The sequence below is a fragment of the Drosophila takahashii genome, chromosome 2R (assembly GCF_030179915.1).
Source record: "Drosophila takahashii strain IR98-3 E-12201 chromosome 2R, DtakHiC1v2, whole genome shotgun sequence".
NCBI lineage: Eukaryota > Metazoa > Arthropoda > Insecta > Diptera > Drosophilidae > Drosophila > Drosophila takahashii.
Window position 1 is genome coordinate 19656950 of NC_091679.1, and position 22072 is coordinate 19679021.

The 22072-nt window shown below is 43.9% G+C and overlaps 1 protein-coding gene and 1 non-coding gene across 4 annotated transcripts in view; both read left to right on the top strand.

Moving 5' to 3' along the window:
* Positions 1-22072, top strand: part of Gp210 (nucleoporin 210) — a 268597-nt gene that overhangs the window by 32049 nt on the left and 214476 nt on the right. For all 3 annotated transcript variants that reach the window (XR_011418170.1, XM_044392729.2, XM_044392730.2), the window contains exons 4-5: positions 5941-6691; positions 6753-7070. Coding sequence is in view for 2 of the 3 variants with exons in the window: in XM_044392729.2 (XP_044248664.1) it covers positions 5941-6691; positions 6753-7070 (1069 nt within the window). In the remaining variant the exon portion in view is untranslated. The remainder of the gene's footprint in view (positions 1-5940; positions 6692-6752; positions 7071-22072) is intronic.
* On the top strand, positions 7105-7244 carry LOC123002623 (small Cajal body-specific RNA PsiU2-35.45). Its single transcript, XR_006412214.1, has one exon. It is a non-coding gene; the product is annotated as a small Cajal body-specific RNA PsiU2-35.45 (non-coding RNA).

Here is a 22072-nt window from a genome sequence, read left to right on the forward strand (position 1 = left end):
TCTGTGAACATTTTTGGAATTTATGCAAAAAAAATTGGTCATTTCGACCAGTGTGCAATGTGGCGAAATTTGAACAAAAATTTCGTAGTTCGAAACCTCCACAATGATGTACCTCCACAATCTGTTTACAGATTTCGATGCCTTCCTCCTCTGAAGTAAAACTTATGACAATATCATCCACGTAATGATGTTCAGCAATAGCATCTACTACCCTTAAAAATTGTTCTCTAAACTCTTGAGCATTGTGATTCTTGACATAATCGGCGCAAAATGGCGAGCATATGGCGCCATTTATTAAGGGAGTCATAGCATAATGTCGAATTGGCTGAGTCGAGTCTCCATCTCTCCATAAAAAGCGTTGTGCGTGTTGATCAGTTTCGTGCACCTTTATTTGGGAAAACATTTCCCGTTTATCTGCCGTCACACCGGTTTTGTTTTGTGTGAACTGCATAAGAATGGCCACCATTTGGCATTTTTTGTGTATTGTTTGTACCGCGAAATGAGGTATGTACCATACAGGAATGGAAGAGCCACTAATTTCAGAGTTATCGAGCGAAGTCTTTTGAGAGATATTTGGACATTTCCGTTTTGTATTTTTTTTAGCAAACTCTCGGTTAGCGTTCATTTTCCTCTCGATCCCATGTAACCTTACTTCCGCCAACCTATAACTGTTAGTCGCGTTAATTACGTTTTCCTTCCTTGGACATCCTATTTCAAAACATTTTTCCAATCGAATTGTTTTTTCGGTCAATAGCTTCTTTGCTCTGATATCATCAACGGATTCTATTGGAGGCAAATTATTCAATCCAACATTATCAGATTCCACGAACTCGGTAACTACCTCCTGCCCTTTGGTATCAGTTTCCACGAAATGTACGTGAAATGTTTCTGCATTGCTGTCTTTTCACTTTTGCTGGCCTGGGCCATAACCCTTTTTGACATTTCAACAATCTTTTTGTTATCATATTGTTTACCTTTTAAGCCCAATTGCTCTGCGATAACTTCCTCCAACAAGGTTACTGCCCTTCCGTCGTCAACTATGGCGAATGTTTCCATTTTTCCAATTAACTGGGATGATTTTAAATAGGTATGGAATTGAGAAAGGGCCTCGAATCCGTGGGTAGAGGAAGCTTAAAGTGTGTAGAATTGTGTAGACTAACATAATGTGAATGATGGCAGCCTTGAATTCAGCAAGTTTGCTTGTTTCTGCAAATCTGCATGTTATGCTTATATTTAAGGCATGCAAAGCACAAACGGTTCTCTTTCACAATGTCCCATCGCGATTTGACATCAGTTTGATCGTACCAAATTTTGCATGAGTCCAAATTATGTTCTTCCTTGCACAAAATGCAAGCAATAAGAATTTTAGGAATATTTAAAAAATTTTTTTTTTTTATATTTCTTAAGTAGATGGCATAAGACAATATATTGTTGTTTTGCGGAAATTAGTTTTTCGTGATTTGTTTTAACCAATAAGGGTTGGTGCTGAAACTTCGCAACTTGGCATGTTAATTAATAGTTCTTATATAATTTAAACCAATTTAATTTTTTTGTTTTATCTTTTAAAATGGCGCCCGTAAGAATTTTTTTTGTCAGGCCTTTGTATCGTCCACAGGTTGCAATGTGGCACTCTTTCAAAGTCAAAAATCCATTTTTCTTTTTCATACTTTTCTTGTTGTTTTTTCTTTACAAAAAAACTTCAACGTACAAATTTATACATAAAGTAGGTTCAGACAGTGGGCAACTTTATTACAAACATTTCTGTAAAAGCAGCATGATGATCGAAGCATTACTTTTTGAGATACACAATCCGCAGCTGAGAAAAACATGGTTTCGAGAAAAGGGCATTTAAAGTAATGGAATAATATCTACTGCACAAGAAAGGTGGGCGCCGTCATCCTGGTATAAGTTCCAAAATAGGTAGAATTTCTTCGTGAAACTTTTATGGCACATTTTTAAATAGTTATTCTACCAATTTAAGTAAAAAAACAAGAATGGAAGCTAGCTTCGGCCAGCTGAAGCTTATATACCCTTGCAGATAAAGAAAATACCTATATTTTAATGCTTACTCTGTGCAGTTCCAGGGATTCCAGATTCAGCGTGCCTTTTTAATTTTGATTTTAAGTAGTCAAAAATAAAAACGCCTACTTTCTACAAAGTTACAATGAATTTTCTGTAATTTTATGTAACAAAATTAATTATTAAATTAATTAATTAAAAATAATTATGAAACAATCGCAAAAAGTCGAAAAATATACTATATTTCAGAAAATGAACGGTAAGTCCCTAAAAGGAGGATCAAGGACGCGTGGTATTTTTTTTCGTACACATGATACATCGAGTATCACTATATTGTTTCATAATTATGGTGTCCATCGAATTTTTTGGTTCCAATGGTCAAACTTAACCTTTTCAAACTTTTTCTGGTTAAATATAGACTAAAAGATTCCATTTTGAGAGTTATCCAGACCAAAGGTCCTCCCAATTTTCGACCCATACATAAATATTGAAGATTTCTCTCCATACCTTAGAAAAAGTAGTTTTTATACCCGTCACTCGTACACTTGTGCATGTTCAATTACGATTTTTTTTTACGGTTTTGTTATATACTCTTATGTACAATAGTAACAATAATTACAGTGGTTCACAGCTTATTTCAGCCAGTCTACACCAAACACTTTAACAGCCCATAAAAACCAAACAAAACATGTTATCAAAATAATTTAAACGCAGAGTACATCAATTACTATGTTTATACGATAGGTATCACGATTTCTTGAAAGCGCGATATAGAAATAGCCCCTGTTTATACGACAGCCTAGAATTCATGCTTTTATTCACTCTCAGCTGATGGGGACCACTGATTAGAGAAATAGCCCATAAAAGGCCTTCAATTTCTAGCGATCTGGCAACGTCGACCATTTTTTACAGAGCTACCAGATTGCTTATCACGAAATCACGCTTCTGGGCTGAGCTCATAGTTAACTTTCGTGTGTTGCCGAATTCACGAAATGGCGCTTATACAAGCACGAATCGGCCGAAAGCGTGAAATGATAGCGTGAATTCGGCATCGTATAAACACAGTAAATGATGATACAAATTAGAGTTTAATAATTTTATGAATCAATTACAAAAAAAAAACCCAAAGGAAAGGACACAACTTATTTCAACCAGTTAACAAAAAAATCAAATAAATTAACATAGTGGCCAATAACTATTTTTTTTTTAATTTGGCATGGCTACCCAACTTAAGCAACAATTTAAAGTTAACTTTACATGCCTTTTGCTGTTGTTGCCAAGTAAAAACTACTCTCGACCCTTGGGAAAGACTTTTGGAGTAGTTTCATCTAAAAACATTGTGCTTTCGAATATTTTTATACCCTTGCAGAGGGTATTATAATTTCAGTCAGATGTTTGCAACGCAGTGAAGGAGACGTTTCCGACCACATAAAGTATATATATTCTTGATAAGCACCAATAGCCGATACCATCTAACCGTGTCTGTCTATCCGTTTCCATGTGAACTAGTCTCTCAGTTTTAAAGCTATCGTGATGAAACTTTCCCAAAAGTCTTCTTTCTATTGCAGGTATTACATATGTCGGAGCGAACTGGATCGGACCACTATATCTTAAGGCTACCATAGGTTTAATCAAACAAATATAAGAAAATTCATTGTAACTTTGTAGGATGTAGGTGTTTTGATTTATGACAACTGAAAAGAAACATTATAAAGAGGCTCGCAGATTCTGGAATCCCTGGAACTGCACCGATTGAGTGAACATTAAACTTAAGTATTTACTTTATCTATAAGGGTATATAAGCTTCGGCTGGCCGAATCAAAATAAAAAAAATATATAATATATAAAAAACAAGAAAGGAAGCTAGCTTCGGCCAGCCGAAGCTTATATACCCTTGCAGATCATTCCTATTAATTTACAAATCGCAAAAATGTTCAATTTTCTAATATTTCTCATTAATTTTCCGATCGTTCCTATGGCAGCTATATGATATAGTCGTCCGATTTTGATCAAATTAAAATTGAAATTCGAAAATATTTAAAAAGAGTCATATCCTAGAGTAGGGGATAATACAATAAAAACCAAAGAAGCTAGAATTTATTTCCTATTACTTTTCCATTAATTTTCCGATCGTTCCTATGGCAGCTATATGATATAGTCGTCCGATTTTGATTAAATTAAAATTGAAATTCGGAAATATTTAAAAAGAGTCATATCCTAGAGTAGAAGATAATACAATAAAATCCAAAGAAGTTAAAATTTATTTCCTATTACTTTTCCATTAATTTTCCGATCGTTCCTATGGCAGCTATATGATATAGTAGTCCGATTTTTTAACTAATTAATTCGAAATTCAGATATATTTAAAAAATAACATCCCCAAAAGTAGAAGGTAATATTTCAAAAAACACCGAAGCTAGAATTTTTTAAAGTTTTTTTTTTCCGATTGTTCCTATGGGAGCCATAAGATATAGTTGTCCGATCCGGTCGGCTCCGACATATATACTACCTGCAATAGAAAGAAGACTTTTGGGAAAGTTTCATCCCGATAGCTCAAAAACTGAGAGACTAGTTTGCGTAGAAACAGACAGACGGACAGACGGACAGACGGACAGACGGACAGACGGACAGACGGACAGACGGACAAACGGACAGACGGACAGACGGACAGACGGACAGACGGACGGACAGACGGACAGACGGACAGACGGACATGGCTAGATCGACTCGTCTTGTGATGCTGATCAAGAATATATATACTTTATGGGGTCGGAAACGTCTCCTTCACTGCGTTGCAAACTTCTGACTGAAATCATAATACCCTCTACAAGGGTATAAAAAAAAAAATCTAAAATTTATTTCCTATTATTTTCCCATTCATTTTCCGATCGTTCCTATGGCAGCTATATGATATAGTCGTCCGATTTTTAATATATTGTATTAGAAAGTAAGAAAGTATTTAAAAAATACTATTTCCAAGAGTAGAAGGTCTTATTTCAAAAAACACCGAAGCTAGAATTTTTTAACGTTTCCTTCCTATGGGAGCTATAAGATATAGTTGTCCGATCCGGTCGGTTCCGACTTATATACTACCTGCAATAGAAAAAAGACTTTTGGGAAAGTTTAAAGCTGATAGCTTAAAAACTGAGAGACTAGTTTGCGTAGAAACAGACAGACGGACAGACGGACAGACGGACAGACGGACAAACGGACAGACGGACAGACGGACGGACAGACGGACAGACGGACATGGCTAGATCGACTCGTCTTGTGATGCTGATCAAGAATATATATACTTTATGGGGTCGGAAACGTCTCCTTCACTGCGTTGCAAACTTCTGACTGAAATCATAATACCCTCTGCAAGGGTATAACAAGAAAGGAAGCTACCTTCGGCCAGCCGAAGCTTATATACCCTTGCAGATAAAGTAATGCTCACTCGGTGCTGTTCCAGGGATTCCAGATTTAGCGTTTCTATTTTTGAATTTTGTTTTTAAAGAGTCAAGAATTAAAACGCCTAACTCCTACAAAGTAACAATGAATTTTCTTATATATCTTTCAATATTCCTATGGGAGCCTTAAGATATAGTGGTCCGATTCGGCTCGCTCCGACATATGTACTACCTGCAATAGAAAGAAGACTTTCGGGAAAGTTTCATCGCGATATTTTTACAACTGAGAGACTAGTTCGCATAGAAACGGACAGACGGACAGACGGACCGACGGACAGACGGACAGACGGACATGGCTAGATCGACTCGTCTAGTGATGCTGATCAAGAATATATATACTTTATGTGGTTGCAAACATCTGACTGAAATTATAATACCCTCTACAAGGGTATAAAAATATATTAAATAAAATAATATAAAAATTCATTTTGTGGTGCTGTGTAATCTATCTTTTAATATTTTTTTGCAGCCTAATACGGGCCTACTAAGTACTCCTCTGATTGAAAATGAGATACGATTCCACACCGTTAACAGCACATTATTGCCAAAAGATCACGTGAGCATCTTTCTGGCTTCGGACTACAGCGAACACATACCCATCGCTCAAGGGAGTGGTTACTTGCAGTTAGAGATCTCCGAGGCGGGCATCGTTCAGGTTGAGTACAATGAAAAATCACGCCTCCTATTGCTAAAGCCACTGAATTTTGGCCATGTGCGTCTTGAATTGACCGACCGCTGTTTGACGAACGAACCCAGCTATCTGTCCGTCTCCGTTGTGGGAATCGGGGCCATTGAAGTAGCCAGCATGGACCGTCTGGAACGCACTACTCGAATAGAAGCGATCGTCAGACTCTTTGACACCAACGAAAAACTCTTGCTCGTGGATCGCAGCAAACTAAGTGTGTACGATCTATCCGTGTTGGTCTGGGACCAAAGTATACTGAGCGTGCGCTTAGGTGAGCAGGACAACCTAGGGCCAGGAGAGATCCGCTATACCATCACGGGAAACAACGTCGGCGAAACTAAGATAGTTTTTCAGTCCGGAAAGTCCGCGGAGCAGGTATCAAGTGAGCCGCTCAATGTTCAGGTCTTTAACCCAATTCGTCTCTATCCGCGCGATTTCACTCTCGTTGTGGGCAGTAGTATTCAGATCTATTACCAAGGCGGTCCAAACCCAAATACCAATATGGTATATACAGTGGAAAAGGAAAATGTAGCAAGTGAGTTAATTTGTTGTGTACCGGCTGACAACGGGGTAATCCTTTAACGTCTTATTCGCAGGTATAAGGTCAGACATTATTACGGCCCTTCAGGTGGGAACCAGCAAGATCTTCGGCAAATGCCTTTTAAAAAACCCCGTCACCGGAAAGGACGAGGTTGTCTCCCAAGACTTGGTGGAGTTACATGTTGTTGCCCTTAAAGGAGTGGAGATACGCACACCGCTGATCCGCATTCGTAGCGGGGCTGTAATGCCCGCCACGTTGTGGGGCCTTTTTGATATATCGCCTATGGTCCTAGGTACTCTTAAAAACATCAAAATCTCCTGGAAAGTCAACCAACCGCAAGTGGTTGAGTTATTTAACATCTTCACGGCTGCGGGTAAGTCTAGTTTAACCAAGGTTATAGTAAACATAAACGTGCATGGATACCGCTGTAGAGATTAAAGGCTTTCGCTCTATGCCCACAAAATGCACGAATATAAAATTTCAAATGTTCTTCGATGAGCCTGGCCGTTTAAGCTTCGAATCAGGAACAGATACGGAACATACAATTCTTGTTATCACTGCTATATTTTATGTACTGAAAATATGAATTGTGAAAGTGATAGCAAGATAACGGCACCCGCCTATCACGCATTGTGCAGTAGATACGAGGGCAGTCCGATAAGTACTTAGCCTCACCGCCCGATGGCGCCACTATCGCAAGAAAACTTTTCTATCGTGTAGTACATTCTATTAGACGGCTACTGTCGAAATTTCAACCGAATCGGACTAGTAGTTTTGTTTTGCCAGCGTGTGGCATCATACGTGTCCGCGGATTTTAGAAAAATGAAGAAAGAGCAATATCGGTCTATGATTCGATTCTTTTTTAAGGGAAATCGCGCAGCGAAATTAAAAGTCCAAAAAGTCCACGATCTCGTTTTGGCAGACCGCCGATTGAAGATACGCGAGATAGCTCAGACAGTACGCATGTTAAAAAACCGCGTGGGTCAAGTCTCAAGTCTCTCGCTTTACAAAAGTTTGCGTCGAATGAGGAGGTCGTCGCCGCCACAGAGGCCTATTTTGCAGACCTCGCGAAAACGTATTTTTCAGACGGGTTAAAGAAGTTGGCGCATCGTTGGGTCAAGTGTATCCAGCTATAAGGAGATTATGTTAAGAAATAAATCGCCACTATTCCAAAATTTTTGTTTTTCTTTTGGAGGCTAAGTACTTATTGGACCACCCTCGTACGTATAACTAGTGTTATGTTTGTCAGGATAATTCGCGCAGTGTAAAAGCTATTGACATCAATTTTTCCCAGTTTTATTTATTAACGCATACGTTGATCAGGGTAATAGCGCTTGCCGATCGGACGTCTATATCTTAAAGCTTCCATAGGAACAATTGTAAAAAGCTGTGAAAATATCAGGGCTGTGAACTAGACTACTGATAAGCAAGTCATTATACTTGTTACTCGTAGAGTAAAAGGGTATATTAGATTCGTGCAAAAGTATGTAACAGCTAAAATGAAGCGTTTCCGACCCCATAAAGTATATATATTCTTGATCAGGGCACTAACCGAGTCGATTTAGCCATGTCCGTCTGTATGAACGCTAGAAGGCTAGAAGGCTAGAAGGTTGAGATTTTCCACACATATTCTTTGGCTTCCTACGCAGCGCAAGTTTGTTTTAGCCGAGCGCCACGCCCCCTCTAACGCCCACAATCGCCCACTAACGATTTAATATTGGGTCCTGCGCCCACATCTTTAAAGATTTCCGAGAGGTATAAATGCAATTTTGTTGTGTATATTTATACCTATCGAAATGTAGAAGACATTTTTCAAATCATTAAAATGTTATACGCAATCAAAATTTATATATCTATCTCCCTCGCACTCCCTTTAGCTGAGTTACGGTTATTAGTCGGGACACCAACCCGAGTACAGCGTTCTCTCTTGTTATACCCTTGTAGAGGGTATTATAATTTTACTCAGATGTTTGCAACGCAGTGAAGGAGACGTTTCCGACCACATAAAGTATATATATTCTTGATCAGCACCAATAGCCGAGTCTATCTAGCCATGTCCGTCTGTCCGTCTGTCTGTCTGTCCGTCTGTCCGTTTCTATGCGAACTAGTCTCTCAGTTTTAAAGCTATCGCGATTAAACTTTCCCGAAAGTCTTCTTTCTTTTGCAGGTAGTACATATGTGCCCTCGCCTAGCAATGGGTGGGGTTGGTGGCCGATTTCCGCCTCTTCTCCATAGTGAGGAAGACGTGGTGCCCAATTCGTCGCTGAGTTCCTCTGCTCTGCGGCGGGCGGTGTCGGCAGCAGTTTCGTTGGGCGTAGGCCGTCGGAGTCGCTGCGTCCCTTGCGCCTGACTGGCTGCGCATCGCACTGGGAGTCGCCCGGTGTCCGGGGGTGGCGAGTATGGTCCCGGTCCGAAGATCTCTTCGTAGGAGGGCGGTGGAGTCCTCGGTGGACTGCTGGGGGCGCTTGCGGTCTAGGGTGGTGGCCTGTCGTCTTCGGAGTCGAGGATTACAATTGTGTCGCTTTCACTGGTGGGCAGGGAGCACTCCTCCAGCGTGGAGACCTCGGTCTCGGTGGCATTGCTGTCATCGTTGTCGTCCATGCGATCGTCTGGCTCCGACCCTGTCTCGTCGCTGGAGATGAGCTCGGCCCTGGAGTCGGGGACCTGCCTTCATCCGCGGCGTGCTCGACTAGGCCCTCGGGGCTCCCGTGGCCGTGGTGGGGTTAGTTCTGTTCGCAGCGGGCCGAAACGACCATCCGGTGGTACATTGTCTTCGCATTCGCCTTGGCCCGGGGGTGGCCGGCGGTCTCCGAACAACCGGAAACTGTACAGTGGTCCGGCTTGGTCGTCGCCAGTGTGGGGACCATGACTCTCACCCAAGTGAAGGCTCCCTCGTATTTCTTCAATGGTGGTGGACAGCCACGACCAGTCGCCTCCTGGCGGCGGGCTCGTGCCAGAGGTTCCCCGTTGCGCATCGTCGTCAGTAGAATCCGGTATAATGCGTCCGGCCATCTCGGTCCTGATCGTAGCTTGCGTTGGTGGTCGATCGTCCGACCACGGGTTAGAATGGGGTGGGTGGACTCGTCGGGTTCCTTCGTTGGCCATAGGATCTTCGTTCTGGTCTTATGCACTTCTTGCGGGTTACTTGGCTTCTTTTGCGTTCCTTTTTAATTGCGCGGTTAATGGCGCTGGCGTTATGCGGATCCCTGGCGCTTGTGTGGCGTGGATCCCTGGCGTTGGCGTGGCGTGAATCCCTGGCGCTTGCGTTGCGTGAATCCCTGGCGCTTGCGTTGCGTGGATCCCTGGCGTTGGCGTGGCGTGGATCTCTGGCGCTGGCGTTGCGTGAATCCCTGGCGCTTGTGTGGCGTGGATCCCTGGCGTTGGCGTGGCGTGGATCCCTGGCGCTGGCGTTGCGTGGCTGTGAAAAAAAATACAAAGGTGGTGTTAGAGGGTGCTTCTCGTAGGACCCTACCTAGCGAAGCGCGGAACGAAGGGGAAAGGAAGGTTCACATGTTTTACCCCGAGGGGCGGGGCGTTGGAAAGGCGCGCCGGTCAGCAAGTGGCCCCTACGAAAACATGACCTCCTTTATCACCCGCGTGGGCTCCTGGTTTAGTGATGCAGGATAGTGGTGGTTGCTCAGGTCTCGTGCTCTCGTCATTTAGCTGCGCCCCGCTGTATATACCCTCAGCATGGTCGTCCCCGTCGTCGCGGCTGACGTTGTTGACGCCATCGGAGTCGAGGTCCTCGATGTTGGTACTCTCGACATCTGTCCCTTCGCCATGGTACGGCTTTAGTTGGCTCAGGCTCGCAGTTCGTCGACGGCGACTCCCGGGTATATGCAACTGCACGATATTCGGGGAAGGGAACTTCGCGACCCGGAAGGGTCCATCGTATCTGGCGGCTAGCTTTGCGGCAAATCCCTCGGCGGCGTTGGACAATGAGTGGCGTCTCACCAATACTAGGGAACCCACCGGTGGCCTCCAGGTTCGTCGGCGTAGGTTGTAATGGCGACCTTGATCGGCTGCGGCGCGTTCGGCGTTGTTTCGTACTGCGTCGAAGATATTTCTCAGCTGTTCGCTCCGCTCGGTTGGGGCCACCTCTGGCGTGCCCCGTCCAGGTGTAACCTCGTCGTACAAGGCCTTTGGTAGTCGAGGTTCACGTCCTTGCATCAGCAACGCCGGGCTGAATCCTGTTGTGTCAGAAACGCTGCTATTGATCGCTAGGGATATCTCCGTCAACAGTTGGTCCCATCCGTTCTGCGGGCCTCCATCCAGGTATTGGGCGATCATTGTCTTGATCGTTCGGTTGGCCCTCTCCGTCGGGTTCTGCCTTGGCGTGTACGGCGCCGTGTGTTGCAGCTCCATGCCCAGAGACTTACAGAAGTTCTGGAATGACCGGCCCGTAAACTGCGTGCCGTTGTCGCAGACGAATGTCCTTGGTACTCCAAATCTGCTCAGGATCCGCTCTCGAAAAGCGCGTTCCAGTTGGGTTCCTGTCGCCTTTCGTAAGGGCACCAGTTCCATCCATTTGCTGAATGCATCCAGGAACACTAAGAGCATGGTGTTGTCCTGTTTTGAGCGTGGCAGCGGGCCGACGAAATCTGCGCAGAGGATGTGAAACGGCTCCTGAACCTGTCGCGTAAACATTTTCCCGGCTGGTTTCTCCTGGCTCACTTTGTATTTCTGGCAGCTGGTGCAGTGGCGTACGTAGCGGGCCACGTCACGGAACAGGCCCGGCCAATAATAGCGCTGGGCTACGCGATTACTGGTCTTCCGGATCCCGAGGTGTCCGGCGGTTGGATGGTCATGGCATTCCTCGAGGACTCGCGACCGGTAGTCCGTTCCTACGCACGGCTTCCATGGTGTATACTCCTCTTCTTCTGGTCGTAACCCGATGCGTCGGTATAATTGCCCATTTTCCTCGTGGTAATCCGGGAACTTAGCGGGTTCGGTCTGTACCTTCTGAAGCATCCTCGTGATCCACCTGCACTTGACTCCTTGTACCTGTGCTTGTTGTGCCATGGACAGCGGTTGGCGGGAAAGAGCGTCGGCTACTAGATTCTGGGCTCCTTTCCGGTAGTGGACGTCATACTGGTATTGTTGTAACTCGAGGGCCCAGCGCGATATCCTGCCCGTCGGGTTGTCAATGGAGTTCAGCCATTTCAGCGAGTGATGATCCGTGAGAACGTCAAAACGATACCCCTCAATGTAGCATCGCATCTTCCGAACTGCCCACACGATAGCGAGACACTCTTTTTCCGTCACCGAGTAATTCATCTCGGCCGGGTTGAGTCGGTGACTAGCGTAGGCTATTACCCTCTCGTGTCCGTCGATGGTCTGCGTCAATACGGCTCCTATGCCGAATTCGCTGGCGTCGGTCTGCAGAACGAACCTCTTCCCGAAGTCGGGACAGGCCAAGATTGGTGCCTTCGTCAACAAGTTCTTTAACTCCTGAACGGCATTATCCTGCCTTTGCGTCCACTCCCACTTTCGGCCTTTCTTCAGCAACGCTGTCATGGGTTCCACAACGTCGGCGGTTTTGTCCCCAAACGGCGATACCAGGATGCGATTCCCAGGCATCTCCGGAGTTAATTCAGGCATGTCGGCGGGTCGAGTTCCCGGATCGCGGCGACCTTGTCCGGATCTGTGTGGATTCCGGCCTCGCTGATCACGTGACCCAGATATACGATGTGGCGCTGGAAGAAATGGCACTTCCCTCTGTTGAGGCGTAAGTTCGCGTGGCGTAGACGGCGGAAGACTTCTTGTAAGTTGGCGACGTGCTCCTCTAGAGTGGAGCCTATGACGATGATGTTGTCGAGATATGCGAACGCGTGGGGTTCCATATCCGGGCCGATAACCGTGTCCAAGGCGCGCTGGAATGTGGCGGGGGCAGAATGAAGGCCGAACGGCATCACCCGCCAGTGAAATAATCCTCTGCCAGGGACGGTAAAAGCCGTGCACTCCCGGCTATCTGGGGCTACTGGTATTTGCCAGTACCCGTTTTTTAGGTCCAGCGTCGAGATGAACTTCGCGTTCCGGAGTCGCTCCAAGATTTGCTGAATTCTCGGGAGCGGATAGGCGTCCGGCACAGAGTTCTCATTAGCTGGCGGTAATCCACGCACATGCGAACGTCACCATTCGTTTTGGCCGCGATGACAATGGGTGCGCTGTGCGGACTCCTCGACGGTTCGATGCGCCCGTCTCGCAGCAGCTCATCGATTTGCTGGTCAATGATGGCCCTCATAGCCGGGTTCCGGGGAAAATATCGTTGCTTGAGGGGCCTGTCGTTGCGCATGATTATCCGGTGCTCTGCGATATGTGATATCCCTCCTAGGGCATTGAACTTGGCTAGCTCTTGCTCCAGAAACTCCTTTACCCACGACTCTGGGTAGTCGTGATTCTCGGACTCCTTAGCTTTGGATGGGTCTCTGTCTACCCCGGGAAGACTCTCAGCTTTAATGATGCCACACCACGGCAAACTCTGTTCTGACGGGCTCTGCTCCGGGGTACTCTGGTCCGGGTTGCTCTGTTCTGGCGTGCTCGGCTCTGGCTCTGGCGTTTCCTCGACGTGGTTCCTGAAGCGGACACGTTTCTTGGGGTTACGGAAGGGAGTTCGTTGCGCGGCGGTGGCATCGACTACTGGCAGAACGTGGTTCCAACTACTCGCCTGGCTTTCCGTCGAAGGCGGGTCCGAGTCCGGTTTGGACACCGTCCTTAGAGGGGCGGGGTCTCTCTTTCCCCCGTCGAAGCCGTGTTGGTGGTATTACGATTCGACTCTGGGGCCGTGCTCCGGGACTGATCTCGAGGCGTAGAACAAGGTTCCCCTCGGTGGGTGGTGCGTGGCTCCATGGGCTGGTTTCCCGAGGTTCCATGAGCGGTTTCCGGGCTCGTCTCGCGTTCTCGGGTGCTTGTTGCGGTGCCCCGTGTGCGGGCCCAAGGCGGCTCAGTATGGGCGTCCGGTAGTAGGCTGAGGGTCTGTCCCCCGCACTGCAAAGTGGCTCCAATTCCGCAGAGGAAATCCATTCCGAGGAGTACGTCATCCAGGGCTTCCGACATTACTAGGAGGATAGTGGGTGTCCGTTTGATCCCGAGGTGAATGTTGGCGGCTAGGGCTCGTGTGAGTTCTCGGCATGTACCGTCGGCCAGTTTAACTTGTATCCTGATGTCCTGCATGTTTCTCTGGTTACCTAACTCACGGGCTAAGTTCTCACTGATGAAGCTGTGGGTAGCTCCGGTGTCCAGGGTGGCGCCAAATCTTCGTCCCTCCATGATAATGGTGGCTCGGATGCGTCCCTGGTGTTGGTGGAGGGTACTCCCTACTGGTTGCGTGGGTTGGACGGGTTCCCCGGCTGATTCCCGGTCAGACGAGGCCCGTTCCCGTTTCCCGACGCTTGACGCCGGCAGCATTCGATGGTCCTGAGTCCTCGCCGCCCGCAATCCCAACAAAAGAGGACGCGTGGGTTTTGGCACTCTGCCGAAAAATGTCCCGGCTGGCTGCAGTTGCGACAGGCGTCACGAACGTGGACCGGGCTTGGCGTAGGAACAGAGGTGGCGCTCGGGCCCGTGCAGGCGTTCCGGCTTACGGATTCGTGGTGTGTATTCCCCGGCTGAGATGCCGATGAGGTCCGTCGCGTAGCTACCCGGTCTGCCCCGGTCATCTGGTTGTTCCCGGGTATCGGTCGTGGGCTCGGAGAGTGGTAATCCTGGGTGTCTTTGCCTCGGCTACGCTTCACTTCGTGGTCGACCACCAAGTGGGTTAACTCCGTGAGTGTGTGGAAATCCCGTCTCCGGGTAAACAGTTGGTACTCCGGGAGCATGTTGTCGTAGATCCGCTCCAGCTCGCGGTCCGGGGAGAATCCTGCACGGCGCATTTGTAGTCGAAAGTCCACTAAGTATTCCTTAAAAGGCTCGTCGGGACGCTGGAAGTGGTTCCTGATCTCGTCCTCCAGCCGCTGATAGTAGCGCGGTGGCAGGAAGAAATCCAGAAATTCGTGGCGTACTTTGTCCCAGCTGGTGTCTTGGAGGCCGCTGGTCCGGAACCAGCTTTCGGCTCGGCCGGCTAGTAGTACCACCAGGGCTTGAGCCAGATACTTCCGGTCGATCCGGCAGGTATCGGCGCGCTCCTCGATCTGCTCGATGAATCCCAGCGGGTCCGTTGTTCCGTCAAACGAAAGGCCCCACTTGATCATCCTGTCGATCAAGGTGGTTCCCAGGTTGGAGTCGGCCTGGTGGGTCACGGTGCGAGAAGGTTCTTCCGTCTTCGGTGTCGTGTGTCGCCCTGCGGCTGGAGAAGGCTAAGGGGTAGTAGGAGGGTGAGTGGCGCTGACGGTGTGGAGGTAGACGGCACGGGCACGCTGAGAACGGGGTCCGGTTGCATTGGTGAGGGCAGTTTGGTGTCCCCTGTGGGTGCACTCCCGAACCTTTTCTCCAGTTCTCGCAGCCGGGCTTGGATCTCCTCGGAATTGTCTGGCTTCCGGACGAACGCTACCAGTTAAGCACGCTGCTCTTCTACCGTTCCGCCCGGAGTAATACCGAACTCGCAGAGGATGGCCTCCACGTAACGCCCATGATTTGGTGGGTACGCCGCGAATAACTGGAAACGACACAAGAAGGTTGACTAGCTGCAAGAATTGAATACCGGGCAATCAGGGGTTTTGTTGACCTCGCAGGGCCAGGTGTAAATTTGATTCGGCGCGTACGGTTGTTGCACGGTTTGTTAGGATTTGGACGTTCACTTGGTAGGATCACGCAGGATTCCTTGGGTATTCCACAGCTATACCGGTATGAGCGAAGGGCGTACGCGAAAGGGTATACGGAAGAATGTTCTTGCCAAAAAGGTGCTCGGGCGCCATGTAAAGAAGCTACTACGGCCGGGGTGATCCTCAGCGGCCCAGAGTTTTTAACAGTCTGAGACGGCCAAGACATAAGACGCCAATGATTTGTCTGGGGTTTTCTTAGAGGGGAACGAACAAGGTGGGATTGTTAGGGACTATGCGGAGCCAGCGGGGCTATCGGCGGCTACTGCTGTGGCCCGGAATGCTCCAGCGGCCAAAGCCTCTGTCCGGCCCGGAATAATCCAGCGGCGCGTACACGAGTCGGCGCCCGGAAATTGTCCAGCGGCCCGTGCTCAGTCCGTGCCCGGAATAATCCAGCGGCGCGTACGCAAGTCGGCGCCCGGAAATTGTCCAGCGGCCCGTGCTCAAGCCCGCTCCCGGAATAATCCAGCGGCGCGTACGCAAGTCGGCGCCCGGGAATTGTCCAGCGGCCCGATCTATTCGTCCTTTTATTTGTTCCAAAGGTTCTAGCAGTTCCATTGTTGGCCGGCGGCCATGCTCACCCGTAGCGGAGCGCCTCGATGTGAGTACTCTGGTTACTTGTCACTTTCGCGTCCGATCACTTCGCTGGTTTAAACTTTGCTGCGAGAGCGCTGCTTTAAACTTCGGCGACAGCGCTGCTGGAAACTTGGCGGCAGAGCTGCTCGCGTCGCTGGTGGTCTCTTTCGCTCCTTGGCTTGTGGGAGCGGCGCGGCTGCCGTCTTTGTTCGGTGCTTGCTCTTCGTCTCTTAGTTCTCTTTGTACTTCTAGTTCTCTTAACATATAACTGACTTTGTGGCTTCGTGCCCTCTTAAATTAGATAACGTGTGGCTTCTTGCTCTCTTAAATTAGATAACGTGTGGCTTCGTGCACTATTAAACTAAATCTTATGCTAATGCACTTACAGTTGCGAAAAAAATAATAGCACCACTTCGTCACAGGTTCTTAATATTAAAGAAATATGTGGAAAACGGTGATTTTTATATAAGAAGTGTTTTTTATTATCTTGATTAGTATTCCACCTATTTGAAAAAATTGATACGGATATCGAAAATATTGTCTACATATAATTTTTTCAGATTTTAAGAAAAAAAGTCAAAAAAAGGCCGAAAAAAATAATAGCACCACTTCCGTTTTCTTTAAATAAAACGTTACGATGCGCTAATATTCTTGTGTATAAAGGATATATTTTATGAGATTTGACTAAAACTAACTTCTCCTGATATCCAGACATCAAATTGATTATCATTTGGCAATACAAGGACATGTGGAAAATTTTCCAAGTCGGAAAAGAAAAATATTCAAAAAAGAAACATATTGGAAGGAAAACGGTCATGAAAACCGGTTGGATTGGTTAGGTTTTGGATCATCTTCATTAAGAATGCCATAAACTTTGAAGGATATCACAGAAAAACCGAGTCCTGGCCCATTTTTCCTTCCAAAATGTTATATCACAAAGCGCAAAGAATCTTATCAGGGCCAAAACTAAACTAAAACACGTGCTTAAAATAATAGCGAATATTTTAATAGTTGTATAATGTTTCAATAAACAAATTTATAAAATATGCACTTCAAAAAAAAATCCTATCCGAAATGCGAAACACATTTACAAGGACATAGGGCTCGTCAACAAAACTTACAAATGAATGCCCGCAAACTTATGAGAATGTGTGAAGGCAAAGTTAAATTGGGTAAGAAGAAATCCTTTTTATAAGTCATGTGTCTTCTAAACACCTAAATTGACCAAAAACATGGTACCAAAACATCCATTTATTGAGCATGGACCTAGTATTAACATAGGCTTGTTTTTCCTTCTTGAAGTAAGATCAATACGGATGAATACATCGTTCATGAATCATCCTATGATGTAAATAATAATACGGTAGTAATTCGTAGCTTAAACTGAATACAAAATACTTCTTAAATGAATCTTTGACCAATAAAATCCGGCCAGGATCACGGTCAGGATAGCAAAGAAAGAGTTCGAAAGTACTCAGTCAGCAATATACAGTGACTTGTGTACTCGCTTGACCATAACACAACCAAAAATCTTCGATTTTTTTTTTAAAGACAGTTTATACAGTTAATCTAAAACGTCTTAAATCATTTCCGAACAAAATTTGAAAATATATTATGACTTTTGGGCCCCAATTCCTTTATAGGTAGGGTCCTGACTTGTTTAATCGATAGTAAGTCATTATATCCAAAAATCGCAAAAGATATTTACACTTTAAACTTAGATTCAGTTGTTAGCTACCGCCAACTAAAGATTAAGTTACCCATTTGTCATTTTTCTACCTTTTATTCTATTTTTAGAGAAGTGGTGCTATTATTTTTTTCGTACGTTTTTCCAGTTTTGCATCGATTTTCTAAAATAAGTCCAGAAACCTTTAATAAAGCTAACATTTTTTTTCATATTCAAATTCTGTTTAGTCGTAGTATTTAAAACCCATTTTGAAAAGTTAAAAAAGTTAAAAAATGTGAGTAGGGTGACTAGTTAACATTTGTTTGTGTTAGTGGTGCTATTATTTTTTTCGCAGCTGTATATGCCTATGTCAAATTTGTGACTTCGTCACAATATAAATTCTTGATCAGGATCACTAGCAGAAATCGATCTAGCCATGCCTTTAAAGATTTCAGAATAGTAAAAATCGAATTATCGGAATGTAGAAATCGGACTATTCGTTACAAAGTTAGGCGCAAAGTTTTATATCTCCATCTCCCTTTAGCTGAGTAACGGGTATCAAATAAAAACACCTCTTAACGAGGTAAAAAACTAGTGACGACCGCACCTTCAACGTACAAAAGTTCTGATATCAACTTTTGTGACGAAAAATGATTTTAGATGCGACTAAATAAGTACGCTACCTAAAATTTACTCGTTGGTGCATAAACTTATTTATTTTCATAATTTATTTTAATAAATGGACCATATTAATCGATTCTTGACATCTTCATTTCTTCAGAAAACCGCCTTCCAAAAATTTGTGGTGGCAAATCTGTAGTTTTGCCACTGCAAAAAAGTTGCCTGATAGAAAGACCTAGCAATGTCGGAAAATTGAGAGAATAATTAGCTTACTTTGCTTGTTAATTGTGTGGTGTGAGAGAAGACTTTCATAAATCTGAAAATGGAAATTCCTTGCAAAGGTATTTGTTAATGTAAAATGTCTGGTTGTCCAACTGTGAACTGTTTTATATGTGTATCTTTATAGATTTGAGCTAGCGATTGTGTTTGTGGAGTGTAACTTCTTAATGGCACACAGTTCCAAAGTAGTAAAAACGAGGAACTAACCACAAAAGTTTCCTTGTTGCCATATAATTAACCATTTTTGCTCATTTTTGCTCCGTTTTGGTAAACTTGCGTTTATTTAGCCACATATGAGTTCACCATGTATAGGACTAATTACTTTTGGTTCCCTATGAAGCCACATCATAATTGAAAAATACATTGTGCGTGTTGACTCCTTAGCAGAAAGTGCATCAGAGACACAAATTTTGTTTGTAGCCAGACGCAGTTTTCTGAATCGTCACTAATAAGGAAGTAAGAAAATTAATTTTTAAAAATCCAAAACAATTATAAAATCTTGGTGAGTGGCTTATAAATTAAGGACATAAGGTATCTTTGGGTCAAAAAAGCATTGTATAAGAAAATATTTATACCCGTTACTCGTAGAGTAAAAGGGTATATTGTATCCGTGCAAAAGTATGTAACAGCTAGAAGGAAGCGTTCCCGACCCCATAAGGTATATATATTCTTGATCAGGATCACTAGCCGAGTCGATCTAGCCATGTCCGCCTGTCCGTCTGTCTGTCTGTCTGTCTGTCTGTCCGTATGAACGCTGAGATCTCGGAAACTATAAAAGCTAGAGATTGGCATTTTGCATGAATATTTTAGGAGCTCCTACGCAGCGCAAGTTTCTTTCAAAAAGGTGCCACGCCCCCTCTGACGCCCACAAGCCCCCTCTAACGCCCACAGTTTTGAAGCTATTATGAAAATATTAACTGATATGTATTCGCTTCGTCAATACCTATTGATTGGCCAAGTAAAAAATTGCCACGCCCACTCTAACGCCCACAAACCCAATAAACGCTTAAACCTGGCCAGCGCCTACATTTCCGCCTTTCATGACCAGTAGTACCAATATCTGGCGGTAGGTGGCGCAATACACTACTTAAATTAAAGATACTGGAAATGCCACAGCTGATGGAGTATAGGCGTAGTGGCAAATTATGCTTAGAAAAGCCGTATTTATCGAAATCAAATAAAAACACCTCTTAACGAGGTAAAAAACTAGTGACGAACGCACCTTCAACATACAAAAGTTCTGATATCAACATTTGTGACGAAAAATTATTACACTCGTCATTAAATAGACTTTCTAATATTTTCTCATTCGGCCCGCCCTAGCAAACTATTCCAGCCTTTTTCCCTTCACAGGCATTTTCTATTGCAGCGTGCCGAATGAGAAAATATTAGAAAGTCTATTTAATGACGAGTGTAATAATTTTTCGTCACAAATGTTGATATCAGAACTTTTGTATGTTGAAGGTGCGTTCGTCACTAGTTTTTTACCTCGTTAAGAGGTGTTTTTATTTGATATCAGAAGTTTTTGTTTGTTTACTTTTGCTCTCATAGGTGCTAATATAAACATTTAAATTTAAATTGGTCATAAATCATAATTTTTAAACTATTGTATTTTAACGAATTCAGTTAAAAAGGCGTTGAAGTATTTCAAAATACCTTTTAAACGAGGTATAGCACATGTCTGTACCTTTAGTAGTGTAGATCTTACAAACTAACGAAATGTAGCTATTTTTAGCTTTTTCCCGCTAAAGTAGCGGCTTTTTCCAAAAGTCGTAGAACAAAAGATTCCTATATGGAACTCTTAAGTGCAAATTTACTGATTCCATGACCCTAAAATACAGTTCGGATACCCTCACACAAAATTCAATACTCAGGGAGCGTTAGTAGTTCGAGCTTGCAAAAGTGGCTATTTTCGTATAAAAATAACTTTTAAACGTGACTTTTTACAGTAATGTGTTATATACCAAAATTTAAGGAATCTCAAGGGCTATACAGTTTAAAGTTTTAAAGAAAATCGTTAGAGCCGTTTTTGAAAAAAATAAAAAAAAGCTAAAAAAAAGTTTTAAAAAATTGTCTTTTGTTCATATTTTTTTAACTATTACATTTACACAAGTTGCATATAAATGGCGTTTATAGCATTTCAAAATACCTTTCAAACGAGATGCAGCACAAGTCTGTAGCTTTAGTAGTATAGAAGTTACGGCTTTCCGAATTTTAGCTACTTATAGCTGTTTTCCCGCTAAACTAGCGAGTTTTTCCAAAAGTGGTAGAACAAAAGTTTTTTATATCGATGTGATGAACGTCATATCAAATTTTCAAAACTTAGAAAACATGTTTTGGACAAACTGACAAACTGACAAACTGACAAACTGACAAACTGACAAACTGACAAACTGACAAACAGAATTAAATTTTCATTTTGGGAAGACGAAGAAAATCTTATTTTGGCTATAACTTTTGAACGGAGCGTCGGATTTTGACAAATGACCCCTCATTCGACGGGTATTTTCAAAAGGAATACAACTAAAACATTGAGAGGGGGCAATTATCCCCACCGGCCCCAACAGCTCCAAATTTCGAAATATTCACTTTTTTACTTTCACCGCTCTCTCTCCCAAGCCAATTGATTTTCTTAGAGTCTTGGTATGCAATCCTGTTAGTTTTCGCAATACCTTTCGATAGGTGTATCATTCATTATGATCGGACCATCACAGTAGATTTTCATTTCTTCGTGTATATATAGTAGTCGCCTTCGCACACCCTCCTGGTGCGCTTCGTCACTACATGGACTGCCGTCCATAGTGATAAAATGGTGGCAAGCCGGTTGGCATGTGTAATTTTTAACAATTATTTAATAAAAAAAAAATTTAAAAAAAAAACAAAATTCAAAATTTTGTTTAATTTCAAATAATGCACAAAAAAAATTTCAATATAATATCTTTTAAACTTGAGTTTTTGCACCAAAAACGGGTTTTTTACCCATAGTGCTATGAAGTCGTTTATATATATTACCTAAAATTTACTCGTTCGGCCCGCTTTAGCAAATTTTTAATATTTACACGAAAGTTTTTTTCTTGTAGCGTGCCAAATGAATAAATTTTAGGTAGCGTACTTATTTAGTCGCATCTGAAATCATTTTTCTTCACAAAAGTTGATAATAAAACTTTTGTACGTTGAAGGTGCGATCGTCACTAGTTTTTTACCTCGTTAAGAGGTGTTTTTATTTGATATCAGAATTTATTTGAATTTCTCTGTGTAAACTGTCAAACTATTGTATTTTAACGAATTAAGTTAAAAAGGCGTTGAAGTATTTCAAAATACCTTTCAAACGAGGTAGAGCACATGTCTGTACCTTTAGTAGTGTAGAACTTACAAACTAGCGAAATTGAGATATTTTTAGCTTTTTCCCGCTAAAGTAGCGGCTTTTTTTAAAAGTCGTAGAACAAAAGATTCCTATATGGAACTCTCAGTGCAAAT